General features: G+C 41.3%; 1 protein-coding gene across 4 annotated transcripts in view; it reads right to left on the bottom strand.

Annotated features, from left to right (window-relative positions):
* The window catches only part of trappc9 (trafficking protein particle complex subunit 9), a 147,476-nt gene that overhangs the window by 67,984 nt on the left and 53,900 nt on the right, over positions 1–25,592 (bottom strand). For all 4 annotated transcript variants that reach the window (XM_077548871.1, XM_077548872.1, XM_077548869.1 and 1 more), the window contains one exon: positions 5,062–5,204. In XM_077548871.1, the coding sequence (XP_077404997.1) occupies positions 5,062–5,204 (143 nt within the window). The remainder of the gene's footprint in view (positions 1–5,061; positions 5,205–25,592) is intronic.

Below are 25,592 nucleotides of genomic sequence, written 5' to 3'. Positions count from 1 at the left end.
AAAAATGGGATATATAATGCATCAGCACTGCTGTGTGCCTGAGTTCTATACATAAGGGAAAATTATATTTCAAGCACACAGCCGTGCCTGTAGAAGACGACCTTTACTCGTGATTATTTCAGGTACAGCAGCAAGTGTGTCAGAGGGGAAAGAAGAAGAAAGTTAATGAATGCCACTGTCTATTTCACACATTTCTGCTAATAAATTAAACCAGGGGGCTCGACGTATTGCCGATATTGTGAAGAAGAGGAAGGATACTGTGAAATGCCTCCCAAAGCTAGTGGCAACCATTCAATTCCAACAGATGCTGTAAATACCGAAAGCTTAAATCGAAAATAAGGACAACGTGGAAGTGGGTGGGCTGCGAGGTGGCGGTAGGTGGCTAACAAAAGACAAAAACTATGAGAGTGATCAATGATTCTGGGCCACACCACTGGAGTCTGGAAGTGCTGATGTTGCTGCAGTTGGAAAAGTGTCCGACTCCACAAAAAAAAAAAAAAAAAAAGATTTTTTTTTTTTTTTGCATTCTATCTAACCCACTGAACTAAAAGAATTGTGGAAGTGGATAAAAACTTTTGGAAAACATGTCTCAAAGCGTAGGCTTTTTGTGTGTGTGTATGTGTGTGTGTGTGTGCCGCATGGAGCAACCACAGCATAATGTGCTATGTTAGCTAGCTAAACTATAAATAACCCAAGAAGCAACAATTAGTCACGATTAACAATATTCTGTCGCTGTTAAATATAGTTTGATGTAGCTATTTCACTGGTGATAATCTCACTTGTGCTTCCTTCCTCACCCCCCACAACCAACTCTCCCACCCCCGCTAATTATGGCTAGCTATACTTTCATATTTTGTTGTGACCATGCTACTTGTCTCATTTTTTTTCGGTTAAATATTCCCACACGCTTATAAGCCACAGAATCGTAAAGTGTCATGGAGTTGATGCGCATTGTAGCCTACAACTTCTCTATAAAATCTATACTTTCCAGTTAGTCCACATGTGTGGGTGTCATTTTTACTCATTATTGACCAATCTGAAGTGTTGAAAATGGTTTACTCTTTTTTTTTTTTTCTGGAGAGCTCAGTATTGTTCGTTCGGTAATTTTACCGATTTGACATGTCATCATCATTGCTGTCTTTTTTTTTTTTTTTGTATGTGGGTGAGTACGTGAATGTGTGTGCGAGTGTGTGTGTGTGTATTCATTAGTTCACCTAAAACCTATTAAAAAAATCCCATACCGTTCACCTAAACCGAACACTTCCAGCCGGAGTCGTGAGGCCGTCAGGAGACCCGAGGAAGGATCAAAGAAAAGAAAGGAAAGTGAAATCCAGCACCGACCAGACACCACCCACCAGGCCACCAACCAGAGTCCTTCACCAACCCCAGAGACATCTAAATTCCAACAGTTTACTCTCTTTGATGATGTAATGTTAATGGGTTGAATAAATATGCTGTTTTTGGTGTCTCCTGAAAAGTGACGACTTTGGAAGTTCATTGATTTTGGCCCGACTCTAGCAATATCTAACCATGGCAAGGCAAAAATGAACGGTAGCACTTGGTGAAAATAATCAAAGCATCTATTAAAATTACAGGATATCCATCAGCTGTTGGCGACAGAACAACAAATGTTACCAACCTCCAACGAATCCCAAGAGAGAGTTTTTTCCTCCCCACATTGGATAAAGGCATTTTATTCCCAGGGCACAAAACCTACCGAGTGAATGCCTTTTTCTTTTCTTTTCTTTTTTTTTAAACATGTCCACCTTCAAGTATGGATCACTGCGTATTTCACACATGCTGTTTTCACTGCCACTTCGTTGACCAAATCGGACACATTTTATACGGCCTAAGCCCCCGAAGAGCGAGTCGGAGTAAAAAAAAAACAAAATGGTGTCACTCCCAGCACGGGGAAAGGTCGAAGAGGAGGCCTGCAGCGAGGTTGGAGAAAAACGCTGTTTAAATGATATTGTAGTCGCTAAATGGAATTTATGGGCACATGTTTTTATGTATTAAAAAAAAAAAAAAAAAAAAAAAAAAGAGTCCCCGGGAACAAAAAGTCAAATGTGCTGACTAAATGTTGACGTGAGAAAAGTAGGTGAGACGAAGAGAGAGCTCCGTGGGTGGAAAGAGATAGCGTAAGCATAAAATACGACGTGCGAAAGTGCCGACTGAGCAAAAGGAGCAACACCAATTCTAAGTAGTTTGGGGTGACAAAATTGATGACAATGATCATTGAGAAAAACTGTACAGTAAGGTAAAACTATTAATCCAAAATACTAAAACATCATAAAGAAAGGGCAATATTGTAACGCTGTCTTTTGGCGTCATTTCAGGTATTCTGTCCTTTTACATTGTATCAAAGAGGAAGTTATATAAGTTGAGATGAAAGTCAAAAGTAGAGTTCAAAAGTAGGTGCGGACTGAGGGAAAACAGGAAAAGGTAACGTGATGGGTAGACACTAAGATGAAAGTGGTGACAGACTGAAAGGAAAGGTGAACGGGGGGGGGGGGGGCTGCAATCCAAGTGAAAGGGTCGTTATATGTGAGAAAAAGAACAGATAAAAGAAAGTGCAATGCTGGCGCAAAGTCATAAATGGGATGCGCAAAATTTTCGCGACTCGTCATTGCAGTTTATTAGCAGAGGGGAGACAAGTCCACGATATGTCGCTGCATTTTTAAGTTAAGTTAACAAGTTAATATGGTGTGCAATACTTGCATGTTAGCCTAATGCATTCTGTAACACAATGTGGTCAACCAAGCAATATTCACATTTCTAGTTCAAGTCATAATCATAGTTTTTATAAAAAGGTATGCCATCTACCAACCGACTTTGCTTATAAATGTACTACACATTTTTAATACATTTAGACCTAAAACAATGTGGTCAACCAAGCAATATTCACATTTTCAGTTCAAGTCATATTCATAGTTTTTATAAAAAGGTATGCCATCTACCAACCGACTTTGTTTATAAATGTACTACACATTTTTTAATACATTTAGACCTAAAATATAAAGGCGTTTTTTATTATACAGCGTTACACCAATAACTAGCCCTTGAGTTATTTTTTTTGCTACATTTATACTTGAATATGCCATTTTTACATTGAGTGTAAAAAAAGCAATGTAACCACCATGAGAGTTGTTCAAAATCCTTTTCTTTTTTCTTTTTTTTTAGAGCTCAGTATTGTTCATTCGATTTGACATCATCATTGCTCTCTTTTTTCTCTCTTTTTTTAAAAATATATATACACATATACACACATATATATATATATATATATTTTTTTTTTTGTATGTGGGTGAGCATGTGCGTGCGTGCGTGTGCTCATCAGTTCACCGAAAGCCCATTAAAAAAAAATCCCATACTAATAATATAATATAATAATAAATTGCCAAATGCAGAAACATCAATGTAAGTTATCATGATGTAGCGGCTCTCGCTAACAGACAGAATTAAGTAACCAGAATTAGGTTAAAAAATTCTATATACGTAGACCATGTTTCTATAAATTTTGATATTTGGTTTTTATTTGAGGCAGATATTTTTTCCATTAAAATGTGATTTATGAGGATGTTAGACCATTGGTCGATATTCAGAGTTTGTTTATTTTTCCAGTTAACAAGAATAGTTTTTTTTAGCGATAGTAAGGGCTACAAGTGTAGATTGAAATTGTTTATGTGGTAAGTCAGTTGTTGTTAGGTCACCGAGCAAACACAAGTTTGGAGATAAAGGTATCCTACAGTCCAAAATAGCGGAAAGTTTTTCTAAGACTTTAGTCCAGAAATACATAACCGGAGTACATAACCATAAAGCATGAACATAAGTGTCGGTAGTGTTTTGTAAACATTGGAGACAAATGTCGGAGTCTGAGAGTCCCATTTTCTTAATCATATATTGAGTAATGTATGTTCTGTGAATAATTTTATATTGGATAAGTTGTAAATTTGTGTGTTTTGTCATTTTAAATGCGTTTTCACAAACTTGAATCCAAAAGTCAGATTCCGGTGCTATAGACAGGTCTGTCTCCCATTTCGAGATGGGTAAAGACATTTTATCAGTATATGAAAGTAACTTATATATTTTTGAAAGTTTTTTTGTTGTTGTCGGAGAAAGCTTGTTAATATCTTTAGCTAAAACAGGCGGTTGGAGCGTACCCCGAAGTGTTGGAATTTTTTTCTTTATCATATTTTTAACTTGTAGATAAAAAATTTCCGTTTTTTATATTGTATTTTTGGAGCAAGGATGTATATGATATAAATCAAAAATCCTTTTCCACGCCATTTCCTCTATTTGACGTTTTACTAATGTGCCAAAGACTGCATTATTGGATTATGCAAACGAGCCTCCCCCCCCCTGCAGGAAGCCTCACACGCATTTAAAGACTCTTCATTTTGACACATTTCAAATATTTTCAGCTTCAAGTCATCAGATTAGGCAGATAAGGCTCGCCGAGATACCGCGACGGTATGAGGGTGACAGTGCAGCCGGTTGAGCAGCATATCTATCAGCGCTGACCCCGAGATGGATGGCGTACGCTGCGGGTAATATTACAGCTAATGGTTCATCTCAAGCGGCTATTACGTCGCCGCGATCGCTCGTCGACAAACCAACCCCCCCACCCCCAACCCCTCCCCGGGTTTTGGAGTGAGTCGATTGGAGGAGATGAAAAGTCAAGCCAGACGGCATGGAATGTGTATGCATTCGAGGAGAAATACACAGAATCTAATAGAGTGTACGAGACGGATTTGAGTGAACAAGAGATAAGAGTCAATTAAATTTCGATTCAGGCCTGCCGCTTTCTGACCCGACTGCAAAATGACCACTTCAAAAAATCCCTTGCTATTCACGGGGGATCGGGGAAAGATCCTCCAACTCGAAATAAATGATTTTATTCAGTACAATACAAAATGTGTTTTTGCGGACAAAAGTAAATGAAGAGATACGTTTGAGAGAGAAAATTGTTCTCTTAATGCACAATATATAACCGAAAACGTACGGAAACGTTACCCGTTTTTTTTTTTTTTTTGTAGGCAATTCTCATCGCCATAATGTTACCTGGTAGCGGGGAGCGTGCTAACTCTGGTGAAGAACAAAGATGGTTCGACATCAACATGGACCCCGACACACAGCTCCCTGTAGTAACCCTCCACTTTGCCAGCTCCGCCGGAATACTTGAAGTTGAGGACCGCCTCTAAAGTCTGCAAAAAACAGAACATGAAAGTAAGAAATGTGCCAAAATAATAGACAGTGACTGTTTCAAAGAATATCAGCATGGGGGGGACTTGGCGTAATTGAGGTCAGATACGAGGCGGCGTGTTGTCTTGCCATTCCATCAGCCCGACTGGTGCTGTTTTTAAGACCGATGCATCAAAAGTCATTACTGTGAAAATAATAAATGCGCCGCGGCAGAGCTATTGTGCTGTTTAATGAAACGAAAGTGCGCTATTACGCCGAGAGTGCCTTGAGCGGAGAGGCCGGCGGCATGATTGGTGTCTCAAAGCCAGGATTTGGAATCAACATGTGGCTTCCTAAATTGTGAGGAGACGATTTTGGGTGGGAATTGCTGGCTTTGCTCCACTGCGAAAAACACGACCGTCCTCTGCGGGAGGAAGGAACAGCTCAGACGCAGCCAAGTGGGCAAATGATCGGGAAATTAAAAGTGGCGGTTTATGGCGACTGGCGAGGGAGCGCAAGCTGACTCAGGGAATGGGCTGAAGTGTGGCAAAAGGAGCATCGAAGGTTCTGCTTTTCTTCCCACGGAGCATACATCAACTCAGCAAATACTGCTGATTAAGGCACCAGTAAAGAAAATTTCCCCTGAATCCCTCGGGAATCTACCTAATCTATCCATGCCTCCACGTGCCAAGCAGCAGTCGAGTTTTGCGTTCATGTACTCATGCATTAGAAGGGCCTGGTCTGGTGAGTGACGTGGGTGTCTGCGAATCAAAGAGGAGAGATTGGCTAAGTGTTAGCCAGTCTGCGCGTTAAATGCCATTGTGAGGCTTCAAACAAGATTTTCTCAGAAGAAGGTGGCCACTGATTGTAACAGAGAGACTGGAAGACCTACAGAAAGGCATAAATCTTCATTGACCAAACATCCAATGTGACTTTCATTGACTTATTTTCATGAAAGCAAAAGATGGAAATCTATATGTCTCTCTAAGCTTTAGCCCGTCACATTGATAACCGCCTTGCATTTTCCTGAGTTACCGTCGAGACACAATTTCATAACTTACTTTTGTCAATGTGTTCAAGTGCAATGCATTTGAGGTGAAATATCCATGGCATATTTACAGCGCGCCAACCCCCCATGCAATGAATCTCTAACAATTCACTCGGCTTGGCTGTTTGCGGGCCAAAAGTTCTATTTACATTCACAAAAAGCTAGCAAAGCTGAACTCAAGCGATGGCTTCCATCAAAAAACACAAAGACTGCCACGCAGCCAGATTCACATCATCTGTTGCTGAAATCTTTAATAACAATTTCAGAACTACATTTTAACTCTATTTGCACAGTAGCAGAGAAAACTGGCTGCGCCGATAACGGGCTGCAAATATTTCATGGGGTGAAACAGAAAGTTTGTCAACGTGACACCGCCCGTCTCTGCCAATGTTTTCCCCGAGACTTTTTCAACATTTTATTGAAAATTCTAGCACAGTGACTGTAAGTAGAGTATAATTTGCAGGCAGCAGGCGGCGGAAACTGTGTGATGCGCCGGCTGCCTGTATGGCACTAATGGCCTCAGCATGAGTCTCCAGAGGAGTCGCGATTGTCTCAGAGACGCTGGCAAACACCGATTCCCATATCCCTTTCACCGGCTGCAACAGACTTACAGTTCCTCATCTGTTCGGAAGCTTCTCCCCGCTCGCTCACTCGCTGTCAGCTCTCCAGCTCTTTTTCAATCACACCAAGACTGAGAAATGCCCCCGCGGTAATAAACTGACGGTGCCAGAAGTGAGCACGTGTCGCAGGGCGAAGCCAAATCAAACCACGTACACAGGTCAAAGAGATTAGGCTAACACTTTGTTTGGCGCAGTGCCCTCAATTAAAAGTTTTTTTTTTTTTTACTACAACTGCGTATCTCGTTCCCGATTTGCTATCAGTGTGATCCTTTAAATACAACATATTATGCTGTAATCCCTCTCTATTGTCGAGGGATATAGACTGAGATCTGCCATGAATAGCAAAAAACTGATTAACTCTTTGACTGCCAAAAACGTTAAATAACGTTTAGTAAAATCCTATGGAGGAGTGCCAAAGACGTTAAAATACGTTTGTTTCAAAACAGAGGTGAAACTAACCATTTTCTATTGTTGATTACTGAAAAACGAAATAAGGTAGAAACAAACTTTTTTTTTCTGATGAAAGATGAGAGTCAAATCTTTCATTTGGTAGTATGTGTGTTTCCATAGTCCAAACACATAATTTTCTGTGGACCTTGAAAGATCAGTCAAAATGCTTATATCGGCTGGCACCCACGGCATCCCTTTTCTGAAAACGTCTGGCAGTCAAAGAGTTAATAGATGCCCCCTAAAAATGTTTAGAATGGACTTTAGTAACAGCTTAAACTGTAAATATACACAAAGTATATCCCAAAACACAATCGCTTTAAGATGATCTTACAATCATCTTATTTTCCTTACACACAGCGAAGACTTTCAAGACTTTTAGCTCCTCCCCGACATACAAAGCTTGTCACTTTACGCATAGTAGTGCAGTTCCAGCACCCTTTGGAGGTTACTTTAGTAGTGCAGTTTCATTTTAATTTGGCATGTTTTGGCCACCTACATTTAAAGCCCACGCTAAAAGGCCAGATGAAGGGGAACGCAACGCGTTTGAGTTCTAATCCGACATTCGGTGGCGATTATCACTCCCATAAATCCGACATACCAGCAAATATTTATAATATTAAACATCTCCATCAAAAAACATGACTTTTCGCCCATTTCAGCTGAGCACAGCACTGTGAAGAACTATATTATACTCATATTGTGATAATTATCATATCATGACGTTTGGATATTGTTACATCTCTATTTGACTTTGGAATGAAATTTTAGGATGAACCTTAAATGCACTATGTCCTTGATTTGACCTCATGCTCAACTGTTCGATGTTATAGTACTTTTTGCACAACTTGCTCTTTTCAAACAAGGAACTGGACAGCAAAATTCAGATGTTTGATCAATGAATTTGCCAAAATTGTCCACTTCAATGCCTTTCTGTGACTCTTTCAGTCCGTGTCTTAGTTTCAACCTGTTGATGACATTATGTGACAGATTTTTTTTTTTTCAAGCTTCACATTGGGAAGGTACTGTTGATCAATTGTAAGCTATAATTTTTAACTCTTTGACTGCCAGACGTTTTCAGAAACGGGTTGTCCCCAGTGCCAGCCGATTTTAAGCATTTTGACTGATCTTTCAAGGTCCACAGAAAATGTTGTGTTTGGACTATGGAAACACACATACTGTGACTAGATTGGACTCTCATCTTTCATCAGAAAAAAAAAGTTTGTTTCTACCTTATTCCGTTCTTCAGTAATCAACAACAGAAAATGGTTAGTTTCACCTCTGTTTTGAAACAAACGTCTTTTAACGTCTTTGGCACTCCTCCATAGGATTTTACTAAACGTTATTTAATGTTTTTGGCAGTCAAGGAGTCAATCTAAAAATATCAAAAGCATATCTGAAATACCAACTCTCAATGAACCAGGAAATGTGTTGGTCAAGTCATGGATCAGTCATTTGTTCTGAGTTTTGCCAGGCAACTGCTTGTTGGAGAACAGCAAGTTGTGCAAAATGTACTGAAAATGGACCAGTTGTGAACATTCCTTTCTTTTCTTTGATCCTTCCTCGGGTCTCCTGACGGCCCCACGACTCTGGCTGGAAGTGTTCGGTTTAGGTGAACGGTATGGGATTTTTGAATAGGTTTTAGGTGAACTAATGAATACACACTCGCACACACACATTAAAAAAAAAATAATAATAAAAAAATTTAAAAAAGAGAGAGCAATGATGATGACATTAAAATTACCAAATGCACAATACTGAGCTCTCCAGAAAAAAAGAAAAAAAGGAAAGAAAAAAAGAAAAGAAAATGGACCAGTTGTGTTGCTGCTGTGTATTCATTGACTGTTTAGAGAAGGTCAAACTGAGTTCAGCTGTAAAGGTTAAAGGGTATTGTAGGTTGATTCTACAATTTTACCCAATAGCCCAATATCCATAAATTTTTGTGAGTAGTGTAATTCCTTGACTCCAATTACCACATTGCACCCACTTAGCAATTACAAAGCCCTTGAATTGAGACATCTGAACCCATCACCGTGACAACACCTGTCGACATTCAACGGAAATATCGAATTTGTATTCTTGAACTTAACCGTCCTTCCGCACACTCCACTACTAACACCACATCCGGTTACAGAGGCAGCAAAGTTTAATTGGCAATAAAAGTACAGCATTAAGTTGGTAAAAAACTTAACACTTCAGCAACATGTTATCTTGGGCCAGCAGAGCTCGACTCCATTACGCCATAAAATGCTCGTAAAAAGCCATACAAAGTACAGCCGTAATCACTGTATGTGGGAAGTTTGACAGAGTGAGCGCTTGCCAAATTGGCCGTCAAAATAAAAAGGCGAGCTTGATCTTTGCTTGCGAGCGCCGCCATACATCACCAGCATCCATAAATACCGGCGACTTCTCAGGGACTGTTCTGATTTAAGAGGGCCTGACACGAAAAATGACAAGTGTGTCGCGGTTTTAAGTAGTCCACACTTCCAATTTGTCTTGCCCGAGGAGGTAGAAGACCCGTCTCGTGGGAATCGGTGTAATGGTGAAATGGGAAACAACATCTGTGACGGTATTTGGGTGTGTTTGACGATGCCAAAAATACACTCCGTGTTAGCTTTTGGAAGAACACGTGCTGCTTCCTTATCTCTCTTGTAGTACGATTGTAGGTTGCCTCGTTAACACACAAGCTAATGCCGATAACTACTTGCCAACAGCCTTATTATCCACATGTTGATAAGGCAAAGAACCACCCTTATCTTAATGCAAACAGCCAAATTAGAATTGGTCCTAAGCCTCAATTTGTTGCCCATTACTCTATCAATTCCGTTTTTTTTTTGTTTTTTTTCCAAGGTCTACATCCAACATGTTCCTTTTTCTCCCCCATCTTGTGAACGTTGTGGTGTGTTTTGAAGAGGTGATGCAAGAGCAGACTGTGCACCTAATTGCCCTTAAAATAAAGCTCGAACCCTGCTTAGGATGCATCTGCTCAGCAGCAAGAAAGCAGGCCACACGCCAGGAGATATATTCAGTCATGTGGCGCTGCCGGCCCCGGTGGAAAACTTGAGCGATGACTTGAGGGCATCCGCATGCAATATAGCTACCTGGAGTACTGCTGGGATCGCATCTCATGTGTGCGCCGGGTGTCAATCACTGAACCAATCAGCTCACCCCCCAGGGTGCTTACTTGAGATACAACAGTGTGAAGTTGAGAAGAAAACATCCTGTTGATAGCATTCCGTTGCCCTGTGTGGGAGAGGCGACGTTTTCGACGAGCAGATTACCCCCATTTCATGCCATTCATTTGAAATCCATCCCTGAAAAAGACTACTATGAATTTCTACGGTCTGCCGGACAGCTTTATGGCTTCAAGAACACATTAGTAATAACCATATACTGTATACGCGCCCCCCCCCCCCCCCTCCAATAATATTGAAACAGTGAAACTGACTCCTTATTGTAAAGTGTCTGAGTTTCATTACGAAGTACATTGAACCCCCTCCCTGCACTTTTGTCGAACTTATCCTTGCGAACTCCCCTATTATTTTTGGGGTTTTCTGTACTCTTTCTGTTGCCAAAGCTCTCATAAGGTTTTATCCAGGTTTATACTGTGCCCCCTTAATTACAGGAGCAGAGGTTGAGCCTCATTTTTCCCCTCCCCCTTCCTTTTGTTTTCAAATTTTCATCAAAGAAACTTCAAGAACTGATAGCGACCAGTCAGCTCTACCTCTGTTGGCTATTTTTATGTTTATTGGATGGATTATGAAAGTAAAGACAAATTCAATTTGCGTTTTATATACTTGGCCAATAAAGATGATTCTGAAAAGAAAGTAGCAAGTAAGTTGGGCAATATAAATAAAGATGACTTGACATCTTGACAGTTGCAAGATCTTCGCATGTAATGGAGGAGCCAAGTTTAGCATGGCTCGCTAGTGGATGTTACGGAGAGTCTTCTTTGCTGTGTTGAGTGGCTATTAACTCATTCACTCTCAGCCATTTTCACTGAAGCAACCCCCTTCACTCCCGGCTGTTTTACTGGATTTTGACAGATTTCGCAAGGACCACAGAATATTGTGTTCTATTGCTATAAAAACATGGAGCCTACCAAAATTAAGATTAGAGTATATTTGTATTTGTCGCATTTGGCAGCAATTAGCATTAGAATATAGCTACGTTTCATCATTATTCACAAATCTGTCGAAAACACTGGGAGAAGGAGCTTGTTGCAACATGGCCCTGGTTGATCTCTTGTACTCTGCTGCCACCTGCTGGCCATTTTTGTAATTACTACCATTGCTCTAAGCGACCTCTGCAGGTCAGAGGTCGCATCAAAGCAATTATGCAGTTAAATCTAAGAAAATGTAGAATAAACCTTGTTCACAAACCTGCTGAAAACACTGGGAGAAGGAGCTTGTTGCAACATGGCCCTGGTTGATCTCTTATACTCTGCTGCCCATTTTTGTAATTACTACCATTGCTCTAAGCGACCTCTGCAGGTCAGAGGCTGCATCAAAGCAATTATGCAGTTAAATCTAGGAAAATGTAGAATAAACTTTGTTCACAAACCTGTTGAAAAAACACTGGGAGAAGGAGCTTTTTGCAACATGGCCCTGGTTGAGCTCGTATACTCTGCTGCCACCTGCTGCCCTTTTTGTAATTACTACCATTGCTCTAAGCGACCTCTGCAGATCAGAGGTCGCATCAAAGCAATTATGCAGTTAAATCTAGGAAAATGTAGAATAAACCTTATTCACAAAGCTGTTGAAAAAACACTGGGAGAAGGAGCTTGTTGCAACATGGCCCTGGTTGAGCTTGTATACTCTGCTGCCACCTGCTGGCCATTTTTGTAATTACTACCATTGCTCTAAGCGACCTCTGCAGGCCAGAGGCTGCATCAAAGCAATTATGCAGTTAAATCTAGGAAAATGTAGAATAAACCTTATTCACAAACCTGTTGAAAAAACACTAGGAGAAGGAGCTTGTTGCAACATGGCCCTGGTTGATCTCTTATACTCTGCTGCCCATTTTTGTAATTACTACCATTGCTCTAAGCGACCTCTGCAGGTCAGAGGCTGCATCAAAGCAATTATGCAGTTAAATCTAGGAAAATGTAGAATAAACCTTGTTCACAAACCTGTTGAAAACACTGGGAGAAGGAGCTTGTTGCAACATGGCCCTGGTTGAGCTCGTATACTCTGCTGCCACCTGCTGGCCATTTTTGTAATTACTACCATTGCTCTAAGCGACCTCTGCAGGTCAGAGGCTGCATCAAAGCAATTATGCAGTTAAATCTAGGAAAAATGTAGAATAAACCTTATTCACAAACCTGTTGAAAACACTGGGAGAAGGAGCTTGTTGCAACATGGCCCTGGTTGATCTCTTATACTCTGCTGCCCATTTTTGTAATTACTACCATTGCTCTAAGCAACCTCTGCAGGTCAGAGGCTGCATCAAAGCAATTATGCAGTTAAATCTAGGAAAATGTAGAATAAACTTTGTTCACAAACCTGTTGAAAAAACACTGGGAGAAGGAGCTTTTTGCAACATGGCCCTGGTTGAGCTCGTATACTCTGCTGCCACCTGCTGGCCATTTCTGTAATTACTACCATTGCTCTATGCGACCTCTGCAGGTCAGAGGCTGCATCAAAGCAATTATGCAGTTAAATCTAGGAAAATGTAGAATAAACCTTGTTCACAAACCTGTTGAAAACACTGGGAGAAGGAGCTCGTATACTCTGCTGCCACCTGCTGGCCATTTTTGTAATTACTACCATTGCTCTAAGCGACCTCTGCAGGTCAGAGGCTGCATCAAAGCAATTATGCAGTTAAATCTAGGAAAATGTAGAATAAACCTTACAACGGGTGGTGATTTAATAAACGTGTTAAGCACTGTAAATGCTGGCTTCTTTAAGTTTCAGTCCACACAAAGAAAAAAGCCTTTGGGGTCTTCTGATACCCACTCTAAATCTGCTGACCCGAAATTTCTCGCGCTTAAGATATAGCTTGAAAATGAAAGTTGTTTTGAAGTACCCCTCGACACGCAAGCAAGCACAGCCTCTCTATTCATGTGCGATTCAAGGCAAACATCGTACCCTTGGGGAGCCGCAAACAAGGAAACTTTTATGTAACGCTGTAGTTGTACTGCGTGTAGGTGTCACTCCATTAACCAGCATGCGCCACAACAGTGAAAGTGGAATAGAAAGTACAGATGTCAGTAAAAAAAATAACAATCTACAGTACTTGCAGTCATGAAGTATTTGCACTTTGTTACTTCTTACCACCCGAGATAGCACAAATGGAGCTGAAAGCCAGAGAGTCCAAAAGCTTGAAATGAAGACAAATTACATCTCTACACACCAACAGACATTTGCGCCAGACATTTTTTTTTTTCATCCCTACAAACTGTGTTATTATATTTTGCTGTCTACACAAGCACGCAGACATCACCAACAATTACCTGTCAAGTAAGAAAAGCAAGTGGAATGGATGGCGCAGCATGGTGGCATCCAAATATCCTGTTCGGGGTGACTGCAACGCGGTCGGACAGCGATGCAGTCATGGAGGGCGGCGGCATATGGAAGCACGCTCGGCCAGGCTGACTGGATTTCACACATGACTTCAAATGCTTGACTCTCTATTAATTACATGCCGGCAGGCTTGCATACGGCTGCTGCCGGCACGCACAGCTAGAGGAGTCAACAAAGCAAACTTTATTATGATTTATGATGGAGTTGATTCAGTACCCATACAGCGCGTGCCGAGCAATGGATCTTAAAGGGGGGGGGGGGGGGGGTTATGCTATTTGTGGATCTGAGACCTCATCCAAACATTATAGTATCAATCCAGAAAAAGAGAGTGAATACAAAATGAGTACACATACCTAAGATTTTACTTCATTTCCAAAAGACTAGAATTAGAATAGGAAATTTAAGTCCAAACAATGTTTATGTAACTAATTTGGGGAATTGAAATTGAATTAATTACTAAATTAAGCCTTACCCCCAACCTGACAAAAAGAGTTTACTCATTTAAAATAAAACGACATGGTTACATCATCTTTGCAATCTTTTCCAAAGGTCTTAGAGCCATGAGTAATGTTTTACCTTACGATCGTTACAGCGATCCATTTTTACTAAAACAGGCTTACTGAAATGTATCTAACATGACTAGTTTTACTTATCGTGTAAATAACATCCAGAATTTCAAATATGAGGTTGTATGATGCCATATGACCATATTTGGACATACATGACGGCGACGAAATACATCTCAACAAATTTTAATATTGTGGAAAACATTGATGTCATTAGTTCAATTCAAAAGGTGGAACACATTATACATATTAAAACCACTACAAACAGAATCATATATTTAATGATTTATTTATATGTACAACAAAAGTCCACCTTTAATAAAATTTGGTAAGGAAACTGCTCTTGGTATTAAGCAACATTCATTCAGTGATTAAAAAACAGCATTACCTCATTAAAATTGAATACATGCAATTCTTTTTCGGCCCATGTTAATAACTCAAGTACAAAAAATAATAATTTGAGTGGGATCCAAATAAAACTGACCACCAACATCCTCCAGTGCGAGGAAACGACTTATGATTTGGATAATTAACTGTAACCGCAAAACATTCACTTGAAATGCTGTTTGAACAAGGCTGCCTCTCAGATCAAACTGACTTCTCCAATAACACAACAGTTGCACTCTCGACTGCTTTGTCGAGGAGTTGCACCTCCTGAATACAGACGCTCCCCTACTTACGAACATTCGAGTTGCGAACAACGGTACATACGAACATTTCTGCGCGTACAGTATGTCGAAAAATGTTTGGAAAGAAACGCTGTAAGTTCGATTTTGTATTGCGCGTAGTGCTTCTTTCCGCCGCTAATACCGACGATTGGCGCTGTGAGAGCTCATTGGAGGCTGAGCAACGTGGCGAGGAGGAGGAGGAAGAAAACGCCGGTCGCCATGAAGCAGGAAATAACTTTTGAAGCCGATTCCAGCGACGACGAAGAATATCTCATGATATAAAATCCTTCTCTTCCTCCTCCTCCATCATCTCCTTAAGCATCGAGTACATCTTCCAAAAGTAAGTTAAACTTCATTTTATTTATCTTATTACGTACATGTACATACTGTGTGTGTGTCTTTCGCTCTCTCTCTCTAACATACGTAGTACAGTACAGTACTGTACGTATTCTCTCCATTTTATTAAAAGTTTTTTTCAGTACAAACCAATGCAGGTTACTTGTACAAGCCTTAAACATACTTATATAAACCTTCAATATACTTATATAGGCTTTAAACATAAATTATAATACAAAATATAGCACTGAAGCAACTTACGAACAAATTCACCTTACGAACGATCGTCCGGAACGTAACTCGTTCGTAAGGTGGGGAGCGTCTGTAAATACTTCTGCGCCCTTGAAGTAATTGTTTGTGTTACACATATGATCATTTCAAAAAGACGTTGTTCAATACAAAGGTTAGGCATGACAGAAGCCGCGGCAGGTCAACGGGTGCAAAATGTGTGCCGCCCGCTTTTTTTTCTTCCGTGTTTACGAGGACGGATAAAATTTAGTAGCTGTGTGCTTAAGAGGGAATTTGCAGTCGGTATCTTGAAGGTGAGCAGATGAAAACAAGTGCAGTAAAAGTTGTAGTAAACCAGTGGTTCTAAAACTGAGCTCTGGGAACCCCAGGGGGTCCGTGAGCCAAAGCTTGGGGTTTTGCAATTGCATCACCACAAAAGCTGTATAAATGTTTGTTTGTTTTTCAAAGAGCAAAAAGTGACTATAAGACTATTTTTTTTCTACATGAAACACTTTTGAGTCCTATAAAATGCACTTCCTTACTTTAGTTGGTAATCGGAATACAAATGTGTCCTTGGTAAAATGTCTCCCGTCTAAGGGAACCTGGGCCCAAAAAGTTTTAAAACTCAGTGGTAAACCAATAAAATGACAAAAACATAAAAGGATAGGCTGTTCGAAATGAAGAGGGATTGAAGACAAATACTTAAACTGCTCATAGTATGTTACGGCGGAGACTTACAGCGGAGCTAATAAACGAGACAACAAGGAGCAAGTTTAAAACAAGAGAATGAGCGAGGGAACAAAGGGTCCATGATAGCCGTCAGGTGCAATGAACGAGACACACGGCGCCCAACGGAGGCACTCTAACACATAAAACAAAATGTTATTGGCTTCCGTCAGGTGCAGGTAAGATGAAAAAAAACGAGATGTCCAGAAACAAAAAGTCTCCAACTGGAAATATCCCAATTCCTAACAGGACTGTAACTTTGGTCTTGCCAGGATGAAACCGCCCCCTCCGTCAACCGCCCCTCACCCCGCCCGCTTGCGAGTACGCTTTATGAATTTGATGGAAAATGCTTCTCTGACTCTCCGCCAATGCGGTTAGGACAAAGCGAGCCAACAGGTTTGCTGACTCACCGAGGAAGTCAAGTGCACCATTTTTGGAATCCACTCAAAGATTAGCAACTCTCCTTTTATTGTATCCCAAAGGTTTCATTTGACAATCGAAGTGGAAGTGCGACTCCTGCAGGAAACCACTCGAGATTTGCAGTCAAAAGAAATTGCAGTGGAGTGATTAATACACCGCAATTATCATCAAGTGGAATAACGAAAAATGAAAAGAGGCCTATAATTATGTACGTTGTCAAACAACGACTCAGGATACGAGAGAGCGAAGTGTTGGACTAGGCATGAAAGCTAACACGGTTTTCCGTAAAAAAAAAAAAAAAAAGTGTAGAGAGCGTCTTGTGACAGGCTGAACGAAAAATCTGTCCCGATCCCCCCCCGAGGGATTCCATAATCAGAAGCTTCTCGGTGATGGGTTCCTCGCACCTCATACGTCCTCTCGTTTTACCTCACTCATGGCCTGTCGTCATTTATCGCCGCCGCGTGAGGGATGTGCTTTATGTTGAGGCAACCTCATCTACAGGCTGCAGCGTACTGATAAAGTGGTGACGGGGGAAGCGGCACAGATGGCGTTTGACGCCTTCAAACGCATCCAAGGATATCAATCCATCCTTTTTCTATCGTGCTTGTCCGGAAGGTTTGTGGAGCCAACCCAGGACTGGTTTCCAATCAAACCATTCGCATTGAGGAACAGTTTAAAGCAGTGGTGGGCAAACTCGGTCCTTGAGGGCCGGAGTCCTGCAGATTTTGGATGTTTCCCTGCTCCAACGCAGCTGATTCCAATCAACAGGATCGCCATCAGGCTTATGCAGAGCTTGCTGATGAATTGATCATATATCAGCTGTGTTGGAGAAGGTAGACATCCTAACCCTGCAGGAATCTGGCCCTCGACGACCGAGTGTGCCCACCCCTGGTTTAGAGTCTTCGATGAAGCTAACCATGCGTGTTTCGGGAATGTGGGAAAATGTCGGAATACCCAAAGGAAACCAACACCAGAACTTCACACTGGAATGAAGGCTAGCAGAACCTCCGAACTGTGACGTAGACGTGCTAATCACTTACTCACCATCAAATACCGATGAACAGTTCATAAGGGAAGTAAGTGACTCGCGTGACCTTTGCCACCTAAGAAATCTCACCGTGGCCGTGGACTGTTCATCCCTCTCAGTGTGGATGAGCTGCCCTTTGGGTGTTTTTCCTCACATGGTTTCTCTGTGCCTCCTTTCCAGTATACAAATTGTCTTTTAGTACAATAACTGAAAAAAGGTCGTTATTTCACCCAGGTGAACAAACTAGAGCAAGATCCAAGCTAAGTTTGACAAGTTACAAACTTACCTGGTGATATTTGCTAAACTGGACCAGATCAAGTAAAAGGATTGACATGATTGCTTCTGACCAGATTTGACTTACTTTGGGGGAAATTGTCAATGGCACGGTGGCAATCAGGAGGTTTGAATCTTTGTTGAAACACCCGTGTCAAGTTTTTACGTAATGATAGAAAAAGTGATCCGTGCGTCTGACATTGCCAAAACAGTAAATTGTGTGCACGATTTGACAGTAATGACGACAAGCTGTCTTCGGTTTGACAGGGCCAACATACGACGATTCAAAGTTACGAAAAAAAACAATGAGATGTTTTAGTCCTATGGGTGTTTTTCAGACAAAAATCGACTATAATTCTGACTTCATTACTGTATTAGCATAGGTTACTGATGGATTAGAGGGCGTTCGGAAAAATTAAGTTGCCGCCGCCGCCATAGGAACAAAAACTGGTTCTTGTATCTTGATAATCAATCGCTATTGCAACGGATGCGGATGGAGCCGTAGCCGTGAATAATTGATGCGGCCATTCCAGACCGGAATGGCACATCGCGAGAAACTGATGGAAAGCTGTGATGTATAATTTATTAAACCATAAAACCATAGCATGATTGTCAAATATGTGGTTTCTACAATGTCTATCAACTTCGCTCTTACTAAAAATACTTGGCTCTCAGTTGATATATTACCTCGACACCAATTTTAGAAAATATTTTTGTGGTGCTTTCAAAAAAAAAAGTCCAAAATGCAAAAGTAGATTTTTTTTTAAATAATGAGCCATAAATATGTGGGGACGTACTGTTCATTATCATCAAAGCAAGAACAAGATCATTTGCATACTGGCTGAAAAAAAACGGCACTGGTTGAACAAAAAGCTCCTTGGCAGAGGTAATAAAGCGGCTTATGGGAATCATAGCGCCGAGCGTGTGGATGCCACGACCCCGCCGATGATGACGACGCCTTTCAATTAGTCTCAATTACCCCCGACTCGCATTTCCGGGGCAAAGCGCGGCCCGCTCGGCAGCAGTAAACTTTCCGAGACCTGACGGCGAAGGGCTAAAAATAGCCGCGGTTTGACAGATTGCCGCGCGCTGCGCCGAGCGCGCCGCCACAAGAGGATGGATGGTTTATTTAGTCCCTGTGTTGTCCCCCCGAGGCGTCGGTGGAGACAGTTGTGTTAAATAAGGCCAAATCTTTCACTGAAGGAGGCGTTTGTCAGCAACTTGGGATGGAGAAGGACAGCGAGGCGGTAGCATAATATAGAACCACATTGAGGAACTCTGATAAGGCTTTAAAACTTTTTTGCAATGCTTCATGTCTTTTCAGGGTGTTTTTTTTTGTCTAGATGGTAGCGAGCGCACAGTTGCTGCAAAGCAATTTCATAAATAATGCGAAATCATTGAGCCCATTCACAACCTGTGGAGTGTTTTTTTTTCCCTGCGCAATTGCTTTTTTTTTTTCCTTCCCTGGATCGTGTCCACAAGGGCTCGACATGATTCGTGAAACAACAGCTACATTGCAAAAGCACCCTCGAAATCCTAATCAAGGGATGAAGCAACAACAACAGATCTTCTTCTTTGGTTTTGAAATGTTGTTCCATTTTAAGATCAATTTAAGTGTTAGGGTGTCCTCTCCGGGTCGGGGAGGAGGTCCTGCCCCAAGTGGAGGAGTTCAAGTATCTTGGGGTCTTGTTCACGAGTGAGGGTAGGTTAGAGCGGGAGATCGACAGGCGGATCGGTGCAGCGTCTGCAGTGATGCGGACGCTGTATCGGTCCGTTGTGGTGAAGAAGGAGCTGAGCCGAAAGGCAAAGCTCTCGATTTACCGGTCGATCTACGTTCCTGCCCCCACCTATGGTCACGAGCTGTGGGTCGTGACCGAAAGAACAAGATCCCGGATACAAGCGGCCGAAATGAGTTTCCTCCGCAGGGTAGCCGGGCTCTTCCTTAGAGATAGGGTGAGAAGCTCGGTCATCCGAGAGGGACTCAGCGTCGAGTCGCTGCTCCTCCACGCTGAGAGGAACCAGTTGAGGTGGCTCGGGCATCTGGTTCGGATGCCTCCTGGACGCCTCCCTGGGGAGGTGTTCCGGGCATGTCCTACCGGCAGGAGGCCCCGGGGACGACCCAGGACACGCTGGAGAGACTATGTCTCTCGGCTGTCCTGGGAACGCCTTGGGGTCCCGTCGGATGAGCTGGCTGAAGTGGCTGGGGAGAGGGAAGTCTGGGCTTCCCTGCTAAAGCTGCTGCCCCCGCGACCCGACCCCGGATAAGCGGAAGAAGACGGACGGACGGACGGTGTCCAGTTAGCAACTGACTTTTTTTTTTTTATGGCAGGTATTCTTTAAAGGAGGGGCAAATATATTTTTAATGGCACAACTTTCTGTCTAGTTGTATCAGATCAGGTCGTATTTTGCTAATAACAAAATAACATTTTGGATGAAACTTGATCTCATAGCAGTATCATGTATTGATTTCACTGCTGATAAATATTTAAACATTGTTTGTTGTCTTCTACACCCACTGAGGGATTTGGTCTGTTGTTTGCGGGCCAAATTTAAGACCAATTCTATGAGATTTAACAACTCTTATTCAATAAATAGGAGTATTAAAACTGGGGAAAATGAATTAGTTTTTACAACAAATAATGTATCTTTGTTTCTCTAACTATGCCAGCAATGTATAGTGACAAATTCATATCACCAAATAATTGATTACAGATAAGGATTTTGATTTCCAAATTAAAATTCTGATCATTATTCAAACAATGACTCGCTACTCAATGACTCACCTATTTGTGATTTCTTATTTTACTTTTTAAGTATAATGCTTCAGCGCCATCTTGAAGCATCTTAGAGCCAAGGAACTAGGTTGAAGTGAGGGAAGAAGCTTCATTTAAAAAGGTCTCTGCCACAGCTAAGATAAAAGTAGTGGATTTGCCTCCACCTTGAAGGCATCTAAATACATTTATAAACCTTTTGGTGGAGGAGTGTGCATCAATTACAAACACATTTTAATTATTCATGACATGGTCTGGCCCCAATCTGACCTCATAAGTCACAATTTGCTAAGTTTCGTATGTTTTCAAAATTGCTCAGTCCACATGTATGGGTGTCATTTTTTACAAATGATTAATGAATATTAAGAGTTCAAATAGATTGCTCTCTGATGATGATGATGATGATTGTTGTAAGTCTCTTAAAAAGTGACGATTTTGGAGGTACAAGGTTCCGGCCCGACGCCTTCGATATGTGCATTGGCTCAATAAAAGGAAGCGCTGCTCTACGGTGGACGCAACAAGACGTGAGCTATATCGGGGAGAAAAAGCAATATAAAAGGGATTGAAAATGTGAAAGCCTTCACTAAGCTACATACTGTATGAGCAGCCAGAGAGGGAAAAAACTCCACCTTGAAAAGCAGAAGCTCTTTCAAAGTCAAAACTACACCTGATGACGACGATAAACAAGCCAAAGGTTGGGGTGGTGGGGGGGGTGCGAAGTGGTTTTAATCCTGAGCCAAGAAAGAAAACGTCATTTGGTCGCTAAGATGGAGGATCACATTTGGGCAGACAGCTGTGGCAGTTATAAATATCGGTATCACAAGCTGGGATCGGGGAGCTGAAGCGCCGTCTGCGGCACTCGCCGGCTAAAAATAGCACTCGGGCTGGCTGGCAGGCGGGCGGGCGGGGACGAAGACGTCTCTCCTTTTTCTTTTTCCTTCACACAATGTGATTAGCGCTAAAGAAGCTCTGCCCAACACAACCATAGGACACGTGTTGTATTCAGATCCCATGCAGATGTTTTCTGTGGTCGTGACAAACGTACAAATACAGCAAAATCAGATCCATTCTGGCCATCTGGTTTGGAAACGAGATAATGGTCCGCTTCTCATTAAGCCCAAAGCCAACAGCGGCGGCAGCAGGCAATTTCAATCAAATAGCCGATAATTGCAAACAAACGTTCACTGTAATGTTACTGTGATTTGAAAAACTAAATGTTGGTTTTAAGGTTGTGCAACAGATTGTCACAAGACAAATACTGAACCCCCCCACTATTTTACAGTCCATAGTTATCCCCCACCATACTGCAGATTTTTTATTATTTTTTTTGTGATTGTTGTTATTGGGTTTTTACAGTATTGTATTGTTATATGGATAAGTCTGAATTTAACGGGCAAGTCAAGTTAAAGATTTTCTTTACAGTGATTTGTTATTTACACTAATCCAAACACGGGATTCTGATTAATATTGTGTTTTGTGGAATATGAACTAATCAATCTCAGGGGCGGCCATTTTGCCACTTGTCAACTGAAAATGACATCACATTTGCTCAGGGCTCAAGAAACGACCAATCACAGCTCAGTTTGCGAATATCACATGGCCAAAATAAGAAAACAGGTGACAGTAAGTCACGATTGGTCGTTACATAGCAAAAAATTGGAGTGATAAAAATCCAGAGGTAAATTTGTGGGAGTTCATTTTAACCACACACCGCTTACTCGCCGTCGAGAGGAGTGAAGCCACCGGCGGCCATCTTACGTTGCTGCTCACCAAGGCCGCCTAAATTGAATACTTTGATTTTTCTGTGGCATTTTTCACGTTAAGCCTAACCTCTGTCAGTCACAATTTACAATATTGCATAACATACTCTGAATGGTCGCTTTGCGAGGCTCTCATTACTCCATACATACATACAATATTTTCCACTAGCCCGTAAAGGACCTTTTCATATTATACCTTACCATAAAGCGGCCTTTTAAGAGGCTTGGTTAAATATTTGGGTGATTCAATATGCAATGTTTCGTTCTCTTTTGTTTTATGGGCCAGTTTTAGAATCATGTAAACTGGGAATGACAAGTTGAAGCTTCGTCTCATTTGGAGAATTGTGCAAGAAAAAGGTATACTTTAACTCATTCACTCCCAGCAATTTTCACTGAAGCAACCCCCTTCGCTCCCGGCTATTTCACTGGATTTTGACAGATTTTGCAAGGCCCACAGAATTTGGTGTTTTATTGCTATCAAAACACGGAACCTACCAAAAGAAAGATTAAGAGTTTCTTCTTTCATCAGGAAAAAAAAAGGAAATTTTGTTTTTCAGCAATTAGCATTAGAATATAGTTAAGTTACATCATTATTCACAAACCTGTTGAAAACACTGGTGAAAAGAGCTTGTTGCAACATGGCCCTGGTTGATCTCTTATACTCTGCTGCCATCTGCTGGCCATTTTTGTATCATTGCTTTAAGTGGCCTCTTCAGGTCAGAGGCTGCATCAAAGCTCTAGCATAAAAAAATGTAAAAAAAAAACAAAAAAAAAACGACTATGGCAATATTTAAAATATAACTTTTTAGATGTTTCGGGAGCAAATGAGTTATTAACTTGATACTTTTGGATTTGTAACCTTTATTAATTTTGTCCTATTTCTTTTATTTATTACTCTGGCCTATATGCAATCATTCAAATGTACACTTAGGTAGTAATATGCCGTTTTGTCTTTTAATGTCTGTGAAATATGTTATGTTATTTGGATGTAGCTCCACATTACAGCCCTGAATTCCTTTTGTCTGTAGTTCATCATCATCTCTGCTGTGTTTGTTGACGCAAAAAGTCACACATTGTGCATAACCAATTACTATTATCTTGCAATGTTGCTTTTGGATTAGTTCGAACAACAATGTCCCAATTATCGCCGACTACAGACTTTGTCATATAGCAAAGGTGATAAGACAGCTACGGCAGAGCAACTACACTAAAAGCAAAATACACAAAAAGAACTAAAAAAAGTTGTTGATTTAGGTTTTAAATTCTATTTTACTTTAACTCTTTGACTGCCAGACGTTTTCAGAAAAGGGATGCCGTGGGTGCCAGCCGATTTTAAGCATTTTGACTGATCTTTCAAGGTCCATAGAAAATTATGTGTTTGGACTATGGAAACACACATACTGCCAAAACAAGATTGGACTCTCATCTTCCATCAGAAAAAAAAGTTTGTTTCTACCTTATTCCGTTTTTCAGTAATCAACAATAGAAAATGGTTAGTTTCACCTGTTTTGAAAAAAAAAACGTCTTTTAACGTCTTTGGCACTCCTCCATAGGATTTTACGAAACGTTATTTAACGTTTTTGGCAGTCAAAGAGTTAATAGTTGATTAAAAAATATATATTTATATCTTGCAAATCATTCCATTAATGGGACTGTTTTATCAAAAAAAAAATGAAAAAAAAGAAAGAAAGTGTATTGCAGGTCCACGGATGCAGGTAGGAGGAGGCTGACTGCTTCATATAACTTTCCCAGCATCGGAACATGCACCTACACGCGCTCTCACAAGCCATATCTGCAATGCAGTAACAAGACACGATCCTCGGGACATTGAATTGCCTTGGATGCATCTTGGCAGCAACGTAGACATATTAAACATAATTGGCTCTTGGGGGGGGGGGGGTGCACATTTTTGCCTCGTGTCTCTATGGCATCATCTTCCCACTAAAATCATATGAAGACTCATAGAAGGAACAAGTCCCACATTATGGCGCATTAAAAAGGTGAAATTTCTTTTTATTTTCTCTTATTCCCAACCCGCCAGTCAAGTTACCCCTCAACGCATCCCCGCAGCAGAGGATGCTGGCGTTCCACCACCCCCCCCCTCCCCCTCCAGGCAGAAGAAAAATAAACTTTTAGAGCTGCCATTTCAGTCATGTGGGCAATCAGCACGGCACTCGGGAGATAACAAAAGGCTCAGCACTCATTGCAGACACAATCTGATTCCATCAGAGCTGCGGGAGGTGAGCAAGGGATGCGCTTCGACTGGGCGCAACACATTTTTCCAATCCTACCCTCGTCTTTGGCACTCTTTGGCAAAAATGTCACCGTGATTGAGCGGCAAAAAAGGTCAGCGAGAAGAACGCGGCTCAGTAAACATGGGAAACATGGGTACGATTTGTTTGAAAGGTTTTCCCGGGGATGTGGCGAGCAGTGTGAGGTGCCTCGCTGAGCTCCGAGGTTTTCGGCCGAACTTCTTGAAAAAAAAAAAAAATGGCAAGTATGAGTCACGCGGTAGGAAACTCAAAATAAATGGACCGTACAGTACATTCTGCTCCAGCTTTATTGAGCAAACCCCTCCCACTGTATTTAGAGGAAATGACTTAAAGTGCATACATACAGTATGTCAAAATACAGTCATCAATTGGTATTTTCACTTAAGGGTGCACTCACTTTTGTTGCCAGGGGTTTAATGGCTGTATTTTATAAAGTACATACATACAGTACGTCAAAATACAGTCATCAATTGGTAGTTTCACTTAAGGGTGCACTCACTTTTGTTGCCAGGGGTTTAATGGCTGTATTTGAAGTTATTTTGAGGGAACAATACATTTACCCTCCGATATGAGCTGTATACAGTGAGTACTTTTGTGCTATTTACCCAGTGTTGTCCCAATCAAAGATAGATCTGCACTGGTCGTCATAGCAACAAAAGCCCTACTCGGTGAGACAAGACTGCATCTTAAAAACATGCAATGACCCAAAAATGGACAAAACGAT

This window comes from Vanacampus margaritifer, chromosome 17 (genome assembly GCF_051991255.1).
Source record: "Vanacampus margaritifer isolate UIUO_Vmar chromosome 17, RoL_Vmar_1.0, whole genome shotgun sequence".
Taxonomy (NCBI): domain Eukaryota; kingdom Metazoa; phylum Chordata; class Actinopteri; order Syngnathiformes; family Syngnathidae; genus Vanacampus; species Vanacampus margaritifer.
The sequence above is the reverse complement of the archived record's forward strand: the minus strand, read 5'-3'. Positions and strand labels throughout refer to the sequence as shown.